General features: G+C 40.3%; 1 protein-coding gene across 8 annotated transcripts; it reads left to right on the top strand.

The window, feature by feature from the left end:
* Window positions 1-697: 697 nt before the first annotated feature.
* On the top strand, window positions 698-11,820 carry C3H5orf24 (chromosome 3 C5orf24 homolog). 8 transcript variants are annotated; one of them, XR_004478219.2, is made up of 5 exons: window positions 702-1,010; window positions 7,277-7,706; window positions 9,432-9,505; window positions 10,054-10,099; window positions 10,361-11,820. XR_004478219.2 is itself a non-coding variant. In XM_033409820.2 (4 exons), exons 2-3 carry the CDS (start codon window positions 7,280-7,282, stop codon window positions 9,470-9,472), a joined length of 468 nt encoding a protein of 155 aa, XP_033265711.1. In that variant the 5' UTR covers window positions 702-1,010; window positions 7,277-7,279; the 3' UTR covers window positions 9,473-9,505; window positions 10,361-11,820. The 8 variants fall into 8 exon arrangements, 5 of the variants coding, with proteins under 5 accessions (XP_004282160.1, XP_033265711.1, XP_033265710.1 ...); XM_033409820.2 differs by lacking the exon at window positions 10,054-10,099; XM_033409819.2 differs by having other exon boundaries at window positions 10,054-11,820.
* The last annotated feature ends 4,024 nt before the right edge of the window (window positions 11,821-15,844 follow it).

Below are 15,844 nucleotides of genomic sequence, written 5' to 3'. Positions count from 1 at the left end.
CGAAGAACCAGGGAAACTAATCCCTTCTGCTAAGTGGCTTGTATGGGGTGACCCATATGCCAGAAATCTCGCAACAGCTACATAGAAGGGGAGATTTTGTAAGCAAGCTAATTCTTGTCTCATCCCTTCCTGTGATGGTGGAATGAAGAATATGGTAATTCAGAGGAGGTCATGGATATAAAAACTTGTTAAACTTTTAATATTAGCTTCACAAAATGAGGCTTTTCATTATTACATGGTGCTAGGACTGAGGGCCCAAACGCCTCATGTTATTTGAATATTCCCCATTTTATTTGCAGGTGGAGATTTCACCCGACCCATTCGTAAGTAACTAAAAGAGGCTGAATCCTTTTAATGTGCTTTGGGCAGCACCTAGCACAATAAGGGAATAATAAATCTTTTTGCCAACGGTGATTAAAAGCACAGTTTCTGTAACAAGAATGCTGGGTTCAAATCTTGACTCCACCATTAGTCCTGTAATCTGAAAAATGGGGTCGGTAGTAGATCCAGCATCACAGGATTGGGTTGAAAAATCCACGTTAGGAAGTTACCCTTTGGTCGTGCGATCTGCACCAGAGCCTAAGGAGCTCCTTCCTAAGCCCCACCTCCTGTCGTCCACGTGCCGCGCAAGCGCAGCCCGGCTCCCTGGGCTACTGTCCGCAGGCTTGCGTGCTGGTCGTCGGCGGGAGATTGGGTCTCGCGACGTGCGTGTGCGTGTGCGTGCGCGTGGGCGGCACTCGCGAGCTCGCGCACGCCGCTGCTTGCTCCACGGGGCTGTGGTGGCCTCTTCCTGCTCGGTCCGGTGGTGCACTGTGAGCGGTGGCTGAGGTCGGAGCTGTGAACCAGCGTCCGCTTCGCCGCTGCCGCCGCCCTGCCTGCTTTTCCCTCTGTCTTGGGCTCTACGCGCAGTGTAGAGGCGCCGGGCTGGAAAGAGAGCGGCGCCAGCGTGAGGTTCCCAGCCGATGGGCAGCCCCTGGGCGCGCTGAGGGGCCGGGCTACTGGCGGCTGAGGTAGGTGGGCGCGCGGGGGTTTGTCAGACTGGCCGGGAGCAGAGTCGGGGCGGCGGGTGCTCGTGGAGAAGGCAAGGAGGGGGCCAGAATGAGGGCCTAGCCAGCTGGTGAGAACAGGTCTCCGACCCGCGCCTGAGAAGGGGCTCTGGCCTAGCTCGGAGCGAGAGGAGGGACCCCGGTCGTAGCCTGCTCTTCTCCGGGCTTGAAGCCATTATTTAGGGGAAATTCCTCCTGCGGCGGGGGGAGGGGTCACCCTTTCTTTTCTTTGCGAGGTCAGAATCCTCATTCCTCCCCGCCATCACTTTAAATTAATGCTTGCTGGCTTCGAGATGGACGTCTAGATGGAGTGGCCTGTGGACTTGACCAGCTTGCAGAACTCCGGTGCACGACAGCGGGCTATCAGTTATGATTATCGAAGAGGGTTCACAACCCTCTCTTTAGTGTGGGCGTGTATTTGCTGCAAAGTTCTTATTGCTGATACATTAATAATCGCTTTCGGGCACAACAGGTAATGAATTTTTAAACGCCTCTTGTCAAATAAGGATTCCGGCACTGGGGAAACTGCGCCGTGGAGGCACAATTAAAGAGTAGAAAGAAGACAAAGAAGACCGTTATTTATGTTCTCTCCTAGTATAAGAACTTTCCGTGGTGGAGCAGGATGCGTCGCTACTGGCATTTGTTTTAGCCTTTGCTGAATAGACTTTCTGAGTGATTGAGGTCGATCACCAATGGACTTTCATTTAGAATTATAAAATCGCATATGATTTTAGCTAGTTGTTACAAGTCAAATGACTTGAAATAACCTCTGAGAATTATGTGGTGTTCGCTCCTCGGAAGAGAGCAGAACTTGGTTTTCTTGAAAGGAAGATTTTCTCCATGTTTAAAAATGAATGCATTGTGAAGTTACTAAAAATAGTTCTTTATGTTGACAGTGATGACTGCCACATTCAGGAGAAGGAAAAGGAATTATTTCGTAAAGAACAGCCCACGGAAAGACTTCAGGGGTTAAATACGCAGTAAAACAGCTTCAGGGATGGCAAGTTTTAGCATATGCTTTTAAGAATTCTAACTGAGTCATAGTTAAAATATATCGAAGCTCTTAGTTAATTCCCTTATATTTAGTGAACTATTTTAAAAGATTATTAATCTTTGCTAGTTCTGTATTCTTGGATTTCGTTCAGCCCAAACTTTCTAGAAATGTAGTATTCATTCTGACTCTATTAAGAAATATGGCCTGCATGCTTTCAATGAACTCTGTACTATAGTATGGGAAGAGTCTTTCAAGAAAGAACAGTTAGCTGGCGAGCCCTGAGGTGGATGGAACCAGGGAGGCGTTATTAAATGTAGGATTAATGCTTGTATATGCACATACTGCATACAAACATACAAATTCTAGGGCTTCCCTGGTGGCGCAGTGGTTGAGAGTCCGCCTGCCGATGCAGGGGACACGGGTTCGTGCCCCGGTCCGGGAAGATCCCACGTGCCGTGGAGCGGCTGGGCCCGTGAGCCATGGCCGCTGGGCCTGCGCGTCCGGAGCCTGTGCTCTGCGGCGGGAGAGGCCACGGTGGTGAGAGGCCCGCGTACCGCAAACAAACAAACAAACAAAACATACAAATTCTGCATGCGCCCGCCTGTGTGTGTGCGTGTGTTTATGATGGTTATGCACACAAGGATCTAATGGTGCTGACTCCCATCTTAAAAAGTTGACACCTGAAAGTAGAAAGGGATTGGTTTTAGCTCTGTTTCTTGTTTCAGTTAACTTAAAAAAAATAATAAATTTACTTATTTATTTATTTATTTTTGGCTGTGTTGGGTCTTTGTTGCTGCGTGTGGGCTTTCTCTAGTTGCCGCGAGTGGGGTCTACTCTTCGTTGCAGTGCATGGGCTTCTCATTGGGTGGTTTCCCTTGTTGCGGAGCACGGGCTCTAGGTGTGTGGGCTTCAGTATTTGTGGCACGCGGGCTCTAGAGCACGGGCTCAGTAGTTGCAGCGCACGGGCTTAGTTGCTCCATGGAATGTGGGATCTTCCTGGACCAGGGCTCGAACCTATGTCCCCTGCATTGGCAGGCAGATTCTTAACCACTGAGCCACCAGGGAAGCCCCTTTATTTAACTATTTACATGAGTAAAAGTCATAGTAAATTTCTTGTCCAGCTTCTTAATCAGTAATTGAGTAAGCAGAATACTGTACTGATTTCTTGGTGGTAGCAGGGAAGGAAAATATAGAACATATAGAAGACTTGCCCTTTAGAAATGTTCTTTAAGTCAGTATCTTACTATCTTCCCTGGGATAAAGAGCTTTACTCTTGTCTATTTTGTGTCCTGATGCTTAGAATAGTGTTTTGCATGGAGTTGGCCCTCAATAAACGTGAGCAGTGTCAGAAGTTAATTAACATAATACAAACCAAATTCATAAATTCCTGGAGAAGGTTAAAGTAGTTGAAGATGGGTGGATTTTTTTTTTATTGCAGGTCTACTGTTTAAATGGTGTGTTTTTCTTCAGTGTTGGTTGTCTGAGTAAAGGATATGTGGCAGAATCTTGCTTCTGAAAGCCTAACATAATGTAAGCTGAGACTGTATATCCTGAGTGATAATAGATGGTGAATGTTCTGATATATTAAGAGAAAATGAAGTTAAAGGAAGTAAGGTCCAGAGGGAAGATTTTGGTAAGTTAGTGATAGGAATTTAAAAGGCATGAGCTATAAACCATTGAAACAGATTATAGGAAAAAAACATTTTCTCCCTTTACTGGCAGTGCTACTTGTGGAAGAGAACTGGTCCCTTTCTATCTCTTTATACTAGAGCTTTCCAGCAGGGTGATTTCTGAATAATAAAATTGAAAAAGGGATCACTGTGGGAATTCCCTGACAGTCCAGTGGTTAAGACTGTCGGCACTTTCACTGTGTGGTCCAAGCCTCAGGGCACGGCCCAAAGAAAGAAAGAAAAAGTGACCACTTTTTCTCTTATAATCTGCTCAAAGGTCTCAGTGTGTTTCTCTTTGTATTTGCATGTGGGCTCTAGTCTAGTTTTATTGGCAATAAACTAGTATTTTGATTCCTATCTAATTCCTGTGTATATTTCTCAGTTAGTTTATAACTTGTAGGGGAGAGGAATGTGGTTGGTCCCTTCACAAATCCCAACGTTGGCTTTTTTTCAATTTGGAAAACAAATCTATTTGATTTAGATGTTGTAGATGTTATCAATAGAAAGGTTCTGTGGATATTTGGAGAGGTTATCAACAGAACAGTTTTATGATTATTTGGAGAAGTTATCAACAGATTTTATGGATATTTGGAGAGGTAGGAGCTTAAGATGTGAATAAAAACTTCAACAGGAGTGTTTTATTTTATTTTTTTATAAATTTATTTATTTTTGGCTGAGTTAGGTCTTCGTTGCTGTGTGCGGGCTTTCTCTAGTTGCGGCGAGCGGGGGCTACTCTTCGTTGCGGTGCACAGACTTCTCATTGAGGTGGCTTCTCTTGTTGCGGAGCACGGTCTCTAGGCAGGCGGGCTTCAGTAGTTGTGGCTCACGGGCTCTAGAGCGCAGGCTCAGTAGTTGTGGCGCCTGGGCTTAGTTGCTCCGCGGCATGTGGAATCTTCCCGGGCCAGGGCTCGAACCTGTGTCCCCTGCATTGGCAGGTGGATTCTTAACCACTGTGCCACCAGGGAAGACCAACAGGAGTATTTGAAATTGAGTTTTCGGTTTTCATTTTAGTATAGCTGAGTGATTCCCATGATAGGTGGCAGATTTTTCCCCCCAAGGAATATTTGGCAATGTCTGGAGAATATTTTGCTTGTCACAGATTGGGAGGGTAAAGAGGAGGGTGTAGCTACTGACATCAAGAGGGTGGAGTGGGTAGACGCCAGGGATGCTGCTAAGCATCTTAAAATGCACAGGACAACCCCATCCTCCACCTGCCCCCACCCAAAAGAATTATCTGACTCAAATGATAGTGGTGCTGTTGAGAACCCCAGTTGGTTCTGAAGTCAAATTATCTGAATTTGTATTTGGCTTTACCATTTCCTAATGTGTGACCCTGGCAAGTTGCTTAAAGTTCCTGCCTCAGTTTCTGTAAAACAGAGCTAACAATATGTTCCCCATGGAGTTGAATTGTAGTGATGATTAAGTCAGATAATGTGCAAAGGGCCAAACTTATTACCTGGCACGTAGAAAAATCTGAAAAAACTTTCAGCTAATATCATTACATTTGGAACACATCTTGATGATCTCTTCTTATTTCTTTTTTTTTAAACATCTTTATTGGGGTATAATTGCTTTACAATGGTGTGTTAGTTTCTGCTTTATAACAAAGTGAATCAGATCTCTTCTTATTTCTCATCTGAAATTAGAATTTGGGCAAATGAAGTGATAATAAACTCATTCTCTATCCTTGGAGAATAAGTGAAGAATCACTCCATTTAATGTTTGTGTTTGGCTCACTCTTGTTTTATGTTTTCAAGTCTATAAGGCTTCTGCCATAAACAAGTAGCTTCTCATTGTAAATGTTTTTCCTTCATAGTTAAGACTTTAAGCTAGCTGGCCAGTGGCTCTATATCTGTTGATTCTCAGCAAATATTTAGTAATGTAACTGAATTCAGTTCTTTGACTTCATTTCCATTTCCTTTTACCTTTATAACTGAAATAAATTTGCAGTGGTTTTGGCTCACATTGATTATCTATTCTTAGCCTCTGGGAGTAACTATTTTCATAACTGAGTTTTTGGTACAATTTTACATTTATGAAAGGTGCAGGCGAACTTCTAACAACTTGGGGCTGGACCTTCATATACATTCAAAATATGAATTGGAACCCATGTGGTTTTTTTTGTTTTTTACCTTATCGAAATATAATACTGTAGTCTATATAGACTCTCATTTTCTGTGTGTCTAAACGATATGGCTAAATAGAGAAACAATTCACAGGGATGTCTTCACAGATAGAGAGTTTGGACTGTTTGTTAATAAGCCACAGAGCTCTTGTAAGGGAAGAAGATCCACATCATTATTTATGGTCAAGGGAGAAAGCAGTGTGGCACATTCAACTTTTTGTCTTGATAACCACACTTTAAAAATGGAAAGTTTTGGGCTTCCCTGGTGGCGCAGTGGTTGAGAGTCCGCCTGCCGATGCAAGGGACGCGGGTTCGTGCCCCAGTCCAGGAAGATCCCACATGCCGCGGAGCGGCTGGGCCCGTGAGCCATGGCCGCTGAGCCTGCGCGTCCGGAGCCTGTGCTCCACAACGGGAGAGGCCACGACAGTAAGAGGCCCGCGTACCGCAAAAAAAAAAAAAAAAAAAGTATTTTATTATGATTGTTACACATATTTTTGTAGTGTAAGTCTCTGTAGTTTCTATAAATGTTCGCTTATTTCAGCTAATGGAAACCTTTTTTTTTTTTTTTTTTTTTTTGCGGTACGCGGGCCTCTCACTGTCGTGGCCTCTCCCGTTGTGGAGCACAGGCTCCGGACGCGCAGGCTCAGCGGCCATGGCTCACGGGCCCAGCCGCTCCGCGGCATGTGGGATCTTCCTGGACTGGGGCACGAACCCGCGTCCCTTGCATCGGCAGGCGGACTCTCAACCACTGCGCCACCAGGGAAGCCCTAATGGAAACCTTTGTTTACCCTTTATGTTGTTATTGCCTCCTGTTTGGATAGAATAGTTTAGAGGGAGTCAGTACCTTTGGCCAACAGATTGTGTTCTTTCCTTGGTACATTCTATCTTTTGTAAAGTGTAACATACACTCAGGATTCTGTATAAATAATAAATGATGATAATGATAAGGAAGTGTCCACCTTGTGAAAACTGGCCAGATCAGAAGTATACATGTGGGAAATATAATGAAAGGCCAAAGGAAGACATTCTAAGAATGCTAGGGAAACTTAAGAAAAAAAGAATCATGTTAATAACAATTCTTGTCTTTATTATTATCTTTTTAGGATTTAGTAGTCTAAAAGAAAAGAGCCTACAAAATGTAGCAGATTTCATGTACACACTTTGCTAATTCCTAAGTAGAGAACATTGTAACTACAAAATCAGAACTAGAGTTATCTTGCATGGCATTTGTGCCTGCCAGTGATTAAACTGAGGGGAAAAAAAAGTATCTGAATCTGCTGATGTGTGTTTGTTTACAAGTGGTCTGGAGTCCTGCCTGTCAGCTAATTTTAGAGAGCCTGCATAGTTGTTGGAAGACAGACTGTTTTCCCACTAAATGCTGTCATACAGATATATATTTGTATATGTGTATTTATGCATATTTGTCTTTTATTTTTGGTAGAAAATGATGCATCCCGTTGCCAGCAGTAATCCAGCTTTTTGTGGGCCTGGCAAACCTTCCTGCCTCAGTGAAGATGCCATGAGAGCTGCTGATCAGTTTGACATATATTCCTCCCAGCAAAACAAATACAGCCACACAGTCAGCCACAAACCAATGGCTTGTCAGAGGCAAGACCCATTAAATGAAACACACTTGCAGACTACAAGTGGCAGAAGCATAGAGATAAAAGATGAACTAAAGAAAAAGAAAAATCTCAACCGATCTGGTAAGCGTGGCCGGCCTTCAGGAACCACCAAATCAGCAGGATACCGGACCAGCACGGGCAGACCCCTGGGAACCACCAAAGCAGCTGGATTTAAGACAAGTCCAGGCAGACCTTTGGGTACAACTAAAGCTGCGGGATACAAAGTCAGCCCAGGGAGACCTCCAGGTAGCATTAAAGCTCTATCCCGTCTTGCCGATCTTGGTTATGGCTGTGGGACTGCTGCTTTTCCTTACCCTATGATGCATGGTAGAGCAGTTCATGGCGTAGAGGAAACCAGCAGCGAAATCAAGCCGCCCAATGAGTGAATGAGGCAGGAAGGAGGGCCAGGTTTAGAAGGAAGATTGTGAATAATCCCAAAGCTTCTTGGTTTTATTTTGACATACATGATTTTATGGCCTGGGCTTTCCAAATTTGTTTTCCCATTTGATTTTTTTTTTCCTGCTTTTGCTCAGAAACTGTCATATGCTGACAGATGCACTCAGGGCATAGCAGTGGCATTGTCTTTGTACATAGGTTCAAGTGTAACACCTATTTAAATCATTTTTGCTTTTCCTTTGGAGTTATGGTTGTGTCTCATTTCATTACTACTTTTGGGTCATTCTAAATAGATGCTTCATGTATTAAACAACTGAAACCATTATACCTATTAGTTTGTGAAGTAAGCTTACAATATAATAAAGATAATATCTAAGGTATTATTAACTGATGGAACAAAGCAAACTAATGATTCAGGATTACTTGAGGTAGTGGCTGTGAGGTTTTTTTGTAACATGTTCATGAGACAAGGCACAGATATTTGTATGCTTTGGCATTTACTTAGGTTTCATATGTTAAAAATCTTATTTTTAATGTTCTAGGTTTAAGCAGCTTCCTATTTATTGATCTACATGGCATTAGTTGATTTAACTATCATTCCTTTAAAAATTCTTTAGTGTTGGCCTTTCAGCCATGTTAGGTTGTGTATTTTTTAATTGCCTAAGAGCATGTATACCAAACACTACAAACAATTCATATTTACAAAAAAAATAAACTTTTTTATAAAAACTGCACATTACATTTTTGGTGAAATATTGAATACAGTGCATTCTGAGAATAGCATATTTAATATAATAGGAAAAGAAACATTCTTAAGGTCTGCATGTTGCTGTAGTTACTACATTTTGTCTTTCATATACTTAGTTTTAAAGCATTATGCTTAAAGCATTTATTAATGTTCATTCGTTAAGAATATTTTTTAGTTTTTTCTGATAAATTGTCCCATTGCATTAGCAGTTACTGTGGTTTCAGGTCTGTATCTACCAAAGGACAAAAATTGAATGGTAGACCGTAAAACTGGTATAAACAAAATGTAGTTTTCTGACTGTCAGAACCCAAATATTAAGAAGTATATAGGAATCCATCTATGCATGAAACATGTAAGAAATATGTTGGTTAGTTTAATTAAAAATCTCATGGTTGCTCTAGTGAGACCGCTTCATTCAAAATAAATTTTTTTTCTGACAGTGTTTGCTTTAGAAGCAAAATAGATAGGAAAGAAAAAAACATATTGGGTAGATATGTATAGAAGGGACAGGGGGATATCTCTCTTCCCTCTTTCTGAAAGTAATATTCTTTGTTAATATACATTTTATTTATTCTGAGTTCTAAATAAAATAAACTATTATAAACTTTGGATTTGGAAAAAAAAATTCCACTGAACTTTAAAGTTACAGTGTATATGTATTTGTGAGCTTAAATGCCTTTGAGATTATAATGTAGATTTGCAGGACCCCAAAACTTTTAAAATAATTAAAATTTTAAAAGGGCACATACTGTGTTGTTTGGGCTTGCTCTCAGTTACTGCAAACTCTGACTGCAAATGGATGTCATGTTTCATACCTTTTTTATCAGGAAAAAAGCAGCAAGCCTTCAGGTGTTCCAGTGATGCCTGACACAATGAGCTGGACTTTATGCTGCTCTTTACAGTAAGAGGTGTTGCATTGTATGTGGGGACTGTGTGTGCACTGGCATCTAAGACAGTGACCTCAACAATTTTAGCTTTGCACAAACCATAGAGAACAATGTTGGATGACTACATAATCAGTTGTAACATTCTGGCAGCTAAATTGCTACAAGAGTTTCTTCTTGCAGAAGCTTAAAATATAAAACTTTTTAAATAATTTACTTAGAACAGTATAACTTCTGACACACACACAGATGCTTATGTCTTTATTCATAAGTTCATCCATCCACTTTTATTATGTATCTGTCATTTAGTTGTTTCTCAAGATGATGTTCAGCAGTTGGCTGCTTAGAAATCCTCTTTTGAATTCCTGAAAACAGTTGTTTAATTAAATGTTCTTCCATGGAATTATATATATCACTGTCAAGGGTTTGGTTGCAGGTTGTGTTTTATAGTACACCCATTTGACATTTCCCTTTCGGTTTATTTGCTTTCCTGATTTTGTTATACATGCTCTTTCTCCCTGCCTTTTTCTACATTCATTCCCCTCCCCCTTTCTCCATCCTCCAGCACATCTACTCGGTGGTGCTGTGCTGTGTGTCAGAAGATAAAGCAGGTGTGTTAATGTATGATGAATCTTATATACAACTTAATGAAATGGTGAGATCAACTAAAGGAAGTATGTTCATAACAGTGTTTATTAACATCAGGAGCTATGTCCCAGGAAAAAAGGGGGGGCGAATGGCTACTTTTGTGAATGGATAACATCATTTAAAAAGCTGAATTTTCTGTGTTCATGTGAGTCGTTACCTGGAGTATTAGATCTGTATGCTGATGAGCATCTCCTGATTGCACTTCCTTTTCTCCTTGTGAACAGTTTGTTGGTGCCATGATGAAGAGAAAGACATCTAAATGATAACATGAATGAAGTCTTAAAATACAAAATATTTTTACTTCTCTATAAAGACTACATTGTGCATCTTTTGTAACACTGTCTCTTGTCATGATAAACACTGAAATAGCATGTTAAACAATTGCCTATACTTTAATATAATCAGTTGGGGAAAACTGGCCTTTTCCTCCCACTGTATGATTGTTCCTTGAAAGGTAAATTAGTAATTTTATATTGTGTAATTCTGTTCTTCACAAAATAGGTTTCACTATTCTATATTAAAACTTTGGTCAGAAAATGATCTGCTCTTCAAGTAAGTTTGCTTTACTTTTTTCTTTAAAAAATATTTTAACATGCCTTATTTATTCTTATATTAACAAATTAGGAGCTAATACAGATGAAACTTCCATTTTTTGACAGCTATAACCTTGCATAACTAATCTTTAGCGTGGGATGATTTTGATACTATCTTTGGAGTTTTGCACTGGATATTTAAAAAAATGCTAGCACAGTGTATTGGAAGAAAATAAGTGATTAATTTTTAATATTTGGGGATGTTTTAAAAATCAGTATTTCAGTTAGACTAAAAAATTCTTTATATTTTTTATTTACTTTTTAAAAGAAACATCTGTTAAAGTAGTAAAAGTAATATTCATTCCAAACTAATGTTTGTGTGAATTTACATGTATATTTTCATGAAATAAGAATAGTGTTTCTTTGAATTAAGGAGGAAAAAAAATTATCTGGATCCATTTATTAGGTTAAAGGTGATTCATCCAATGTAAGAAAAACCAGTGTATGAGCTAAAGAAAAAAAAAAGTTTCTCTTTTATATTCTAAGACGCTTTAAAAGAACAATTCAGGGGATATTGACAATAACTGCTACTCTGCCAGTCATTGTCTATATATGCAGTAAAATTTTATGATCCCTTTATAGTAAATTATCAATATAAGAATTCACAACAGTTGTTCAGAACATTTTTTCCCTTGAACATATTTTGATGCTATTATGTTTTTGTTTTTACTATAGCTTAACTATATGCTATTAAACTCTAGGATGTATCTAAATCTTTCCTTTGCTTTTCCCCCCCTACTCCCAAGTAGATAAATCTGTGCTCTCACAAATAATGTATTTAATTTTTGGAAAATTTAATGCTATAGTAAATCAAGCGTGTGATTTATAGTAATCAGACCACTTTGATTCTTTGAGTTTCAGTTTCCTTTTTCCACAGGTAATTATGGAGAAAATAATTACCAGTTAACTGATATAAGCACGCTGTTCTCTGCTGTAAAAAGTCTGAATAGATACTGTGTATGTTTTTATGTCCATGAACTTGAGCTACTCGTGTGCAATTATGTGTATGGGAATGGAGTAGTGTTCATGATTTGTATCTACATCATCATATGGATGTATATTTATTAATAAAGTCATTACTTTAAAACCAACTATGTTTACTACTTTATTTCTTAGCAAAGTATTTTCCAAGTAGGGTAATTGTAAATGGTAAAACCTCTTTCATGATTGGTGGTCTTGTATTTTCCTTGGGTTGTGCTTTCTGAAATCTGCCTCTCTCTACTTGTTTTTCTCAAAATAGTAATTATATATTTGTAATTTAAACTTCTAACTTATAAATGAATCTCATTTTCTTCCAATTATTAAGATACTTCAGGCTAATGGTTCTACTAAAGGCTTAAATTATTATTATTTTTTAATAAATTTATTTATTTATTTTTGGCTGCATTGGGTCTTTGTTGCTACGCACGGGCTTTCTCTAGTTGCGGCGAGCGGGGGCTACTCTTCGTTGCAGTGCACTGGCTTCTCATTGTGGTGGCTTCTCTTGTTCTGGAGCATGGGCTTTAGGCACACGGGCTTCAGTAGTTGTGGCACGTGGGCTCAGTAGTTGTGGCTCACGGGCTTAGTTGCTCCACAGCATGTGGGATCTTCCTGGACCAGAGCTTGAATCTGTGTCCCCTGCATTGGCAGGTGGTTTCTTAACCACTGCGCCACCAGGGAAGCCCTAAAGGCTTAAATTTAAATGTGATTGATCCTTTTAGTTTGAAAAGTTTAGATATTAAACGTGGCTAACTTTTTTAGTGTTAACCTTAGGGATAGCAGCATGTGCATATTTTGTAACTGTCAAATATTGGAGTTATAAAAAGAAAAACACTTTCTCCTAATTATTCGAATATCTAATTACCTTTTCCATTTTCTCTGAATCCTGCGTATCATCTGGAACAGAGGCTGGCAAACTAAGACCCACTGCCTGTTTTTGTAGTTTCATTGGATTAGCCATTCCCATTTGTTTACATATTGTCTCTGGCTGCTTTTGCAGTACAATGGCAGACTTGAGTAGTTGTGACATAAGTCCTGCAAAGCCTAAAATTTACTGATTATTCCTTTCCTTACAGAAAAGTTTGCTGACCCCCCCTTATCTAGAAGGATAAATTGGAGTAGGAAACAGCAAATACAATTTAAAATTGAATTTCAAAACCTGAGCAAGTGATGGTTTTTGGGTTTGTTTTTTTTTCTTCTGGCCACACCACATGGCATGTGGAACTTCACTGACCAGGGATTGAACCCACACTCCCTGCAGTGGAAGTGCAGAACCTTAACCCCTGGACCACCAGGGAAGTCTAGTGATGGCTTTTTTTTTTTTTTTTTTTAGTAATTTTATTATTTATTTATTGGCTGCATTGGGTCTTCGTTGCTGCGCACGGGCTTTCTGTCTAGTTGCGGTGAGCGGGGGCTACTCTTCATTGTGGCACGCGGGCCTCATTGTGGTGGCCTCTCTTGTTGCGGAACACAGGCTCTAGGCGCACAGGCTTCAGTAGCTGTGGCATGCGGGCTCAGTAGTTGTGACTCGCGGGCTCTAGAGTGCAGGCTCAGTAGTTGAGTCTTAAACTCAGGTTTAAGTTAGGTTCCTAACTTAAAGGAAACTTGTAGCTGCTTCAAAATCAGTGTCAACTATAAATGTTATCTAAAAAACAAAGTACAAAACCCCATTGGAGTGAAAGTATAAACAGGTACAGTAATAATGGCTTCTTAGTACAGTGCTTGCCATAAATAATAAATACTTTACATGATTTATTTTGTTAAACCATTGCAATTTTATTGAATGGTGTCAAAGGAGTTGGAATATGCCTTTACTGGTAAGAAAACTTGAACCCCAGAGAGGTTAAATAATTTACCCAGAGTCATGACACCCAGTAAGTGGTAAGAGTCAGCATCTGAACCCATGCAAAACTGGGGCTCTTAAGCTTCTACTCACCATTGGAAAAATTTTAAAAAGAGGTTCTGCTTTTAGTAGGTATTTTTGTGCTGGCCCTGAAATAGATAAATGTGGCCATGGAATTCTAATAATTTGTTTTGTCTCCTTGCCAGTGGCCATTCTTTTCTGAGAACCTAAGGGATCTTGAAGTAGCTTCTTTGTAAGGAGGGTGACAGAGCCTTTTTTTTTTATGTTTTCTCGGTCATTTTTCTCATTACTCTTTTAAAATCTTTAAAGGTTTTTTTTTTTTAAATTTATTTCGCTGCATTGGGTCTTAGTTGTGGCACCCAGGATCTTCGTTGCGGCATACTGGATCTTTCAGTGCAGCGCACGGGCTCTTCGCTGCAGCGTGTGGACTTCTCTCTAGTTGTAGCGCCACAGGCTCAGTAGCTGCGGTGCATGGGCTTAGTTGCTCCGCAGCATGTGGGATCTTAGTTCCCCAACCAGGGATCGTACCTGCTTCCCCTGCATTGGAAGGCGGATTCTTAACCACTGGACCACTAAGGAAGTCCCCCATAAAATCTTTGAAGTTTTTAAATCTTCAGAAATCTTTCAAAATCTTCATTCTGTTAGGCATTTATTTCCATGTGAGCAGGGCATGTTTTTAAGTACAGAATCTGCCCATTTTGTCTTTGAGCTGCCTGGTGCTGGTCTGTGACCTCTGAAGTTGGTTTGTGATCTGTTTTCTATCATTTGTCCCATTATCCTTGGGCTAGCTTTTCTTGGGATAAGAAGTTGCATGTAGAATGGCAGTTACCCTAGTTGCTGGCTTATAACTGCACATGACCTATGGGCACCACAGACACATAAGTTCTTTTTCCTTGTCTCTTTCGTATTGTTTTTACTTTCTGATTTTGTTAATTTGCCTCAGATAACATATCAATTCTTTATATGTGTGTGTGTGTGTGTGTGTGTATACACACACACACACACACACACACATTTATTTATTTATTTTTGGCTGCGTTGGGTCTTTGTTGCCGCGCCCGGGCTTTCTCTAGTTGCAGTGAGTGGGGGCCACTCTTTGTGGCGGTGCACGGGCTTCTCATTGCGGTGGCTTCTCTTGTTGCAGAGCATGGGATCTAAGCACATGAGCTTCAGTAGTTGTGGCACGTGGGCTCAGTAGTTGTGGCTTGCGGGCTCTAGAGTGCAGGCTCAGTAGTTGTGGCGCACGGGCTTAGTTGCTCTGCAGCACGTGGCATCTTCCCGGACCAGGGCTCGAACCCATGTCCCCTGCATTGGCAGGCGGATTCTTAACCATTGCGCCACCAGGGAAGTCCCAACATATCAATTCTTTCTCATTAAGGAAGATATTTTTAACTAGTTTCAAAAATTACTAGTTTCTATGTTTATATGACTCTTGGTTCGTAATCTGTTTTTGATATTGGAAATTTTAATCTTTATTTTATTAGGTCTATGTAGTTTTTCTGAAAATCTGAAGTCTCCCATTTCATCTGCCTTTCTGTATCCTGTGTATTAGGCCTTATAGTAGTTATAGTTGTAACAAAGAGACCCCAAAATGTGATAGCTCTGTTAAGGCTAGCACATTTCTCACCACTTAAGTGTGCTGTGCTGTCCTCCATGCAGTCTTTCAAGGACCTGGGCTCTAACTGACTTTGCCGTTTTCAAAATATGGCTTCTGAGATTACTCAGTTGTTTTCATTTTAGTCCCTGAATTGGTGGGCTTTGGAAGTCTAAGCCGTTTTAAGTAAATAAGTTATGTAACTTCTCACATTCTTTTGACAGTAGGTTGGTCACATGAATACATATAGCTGCAAGAGGCACTGGGCAGTGTAGTCTCTACTTGGGCAGCCAGGTCTAGTTATGCAAGAAGAGAATGGATTTTAGTGGCAATTTCTACCACATCGCTATAGGTAAGTAAGGGTTGTGGGCTGAAATTGGGGTAGAATGAAGAAGCAAAATCCTACAGATTATGTGAAACCAAATTGAGGGTTTTGAAGCTAATTTAAGTCATTATTAGGTGTCATTTAAAAAAAATTGTTAATTTACTGAAGATTTGCATACCATCATTGAGCCAAACACTCTTCTGCGTGCACTAGACTACTGGTTTGTAGTCTAATGGAAGATTTAGACAAGTAATCAGAAAATTATACAATATGATGAATACTGTTTCTGGGGTAAATGAGGGGGGCTATGAGAGTGCTCAAAATGACATTTAAGCTGGGAGCTGAAAGATGAGT

This window comes from Orcinus orca, chromosome 3, assembly GCF_937001465.1.
Source record: "Orcinus orca chromosome 3, mOrcOrc1.1, whole genome shotgun sequence".
Taxonomy (NCBI): Eukaryota; Metazoa; Chordata; class Mammalia; order Artiodactyla; family Delphinidae; genus Orcinus; species Orcinus orca.
Note: the sequence above shows the minus strand (reverse complement) of the source record. Positions and strands in the feature narration are given on the sequence as shown.

Coding starts and splice junctions, on each gene's coding strand:
- C3H5orf24 (XM_004282112.3), top strand. CDS start 7,280: ATGATGCATCCCGTTGCCAGCAGTAATCCAGCTTTTTGTGGGCCTGGC.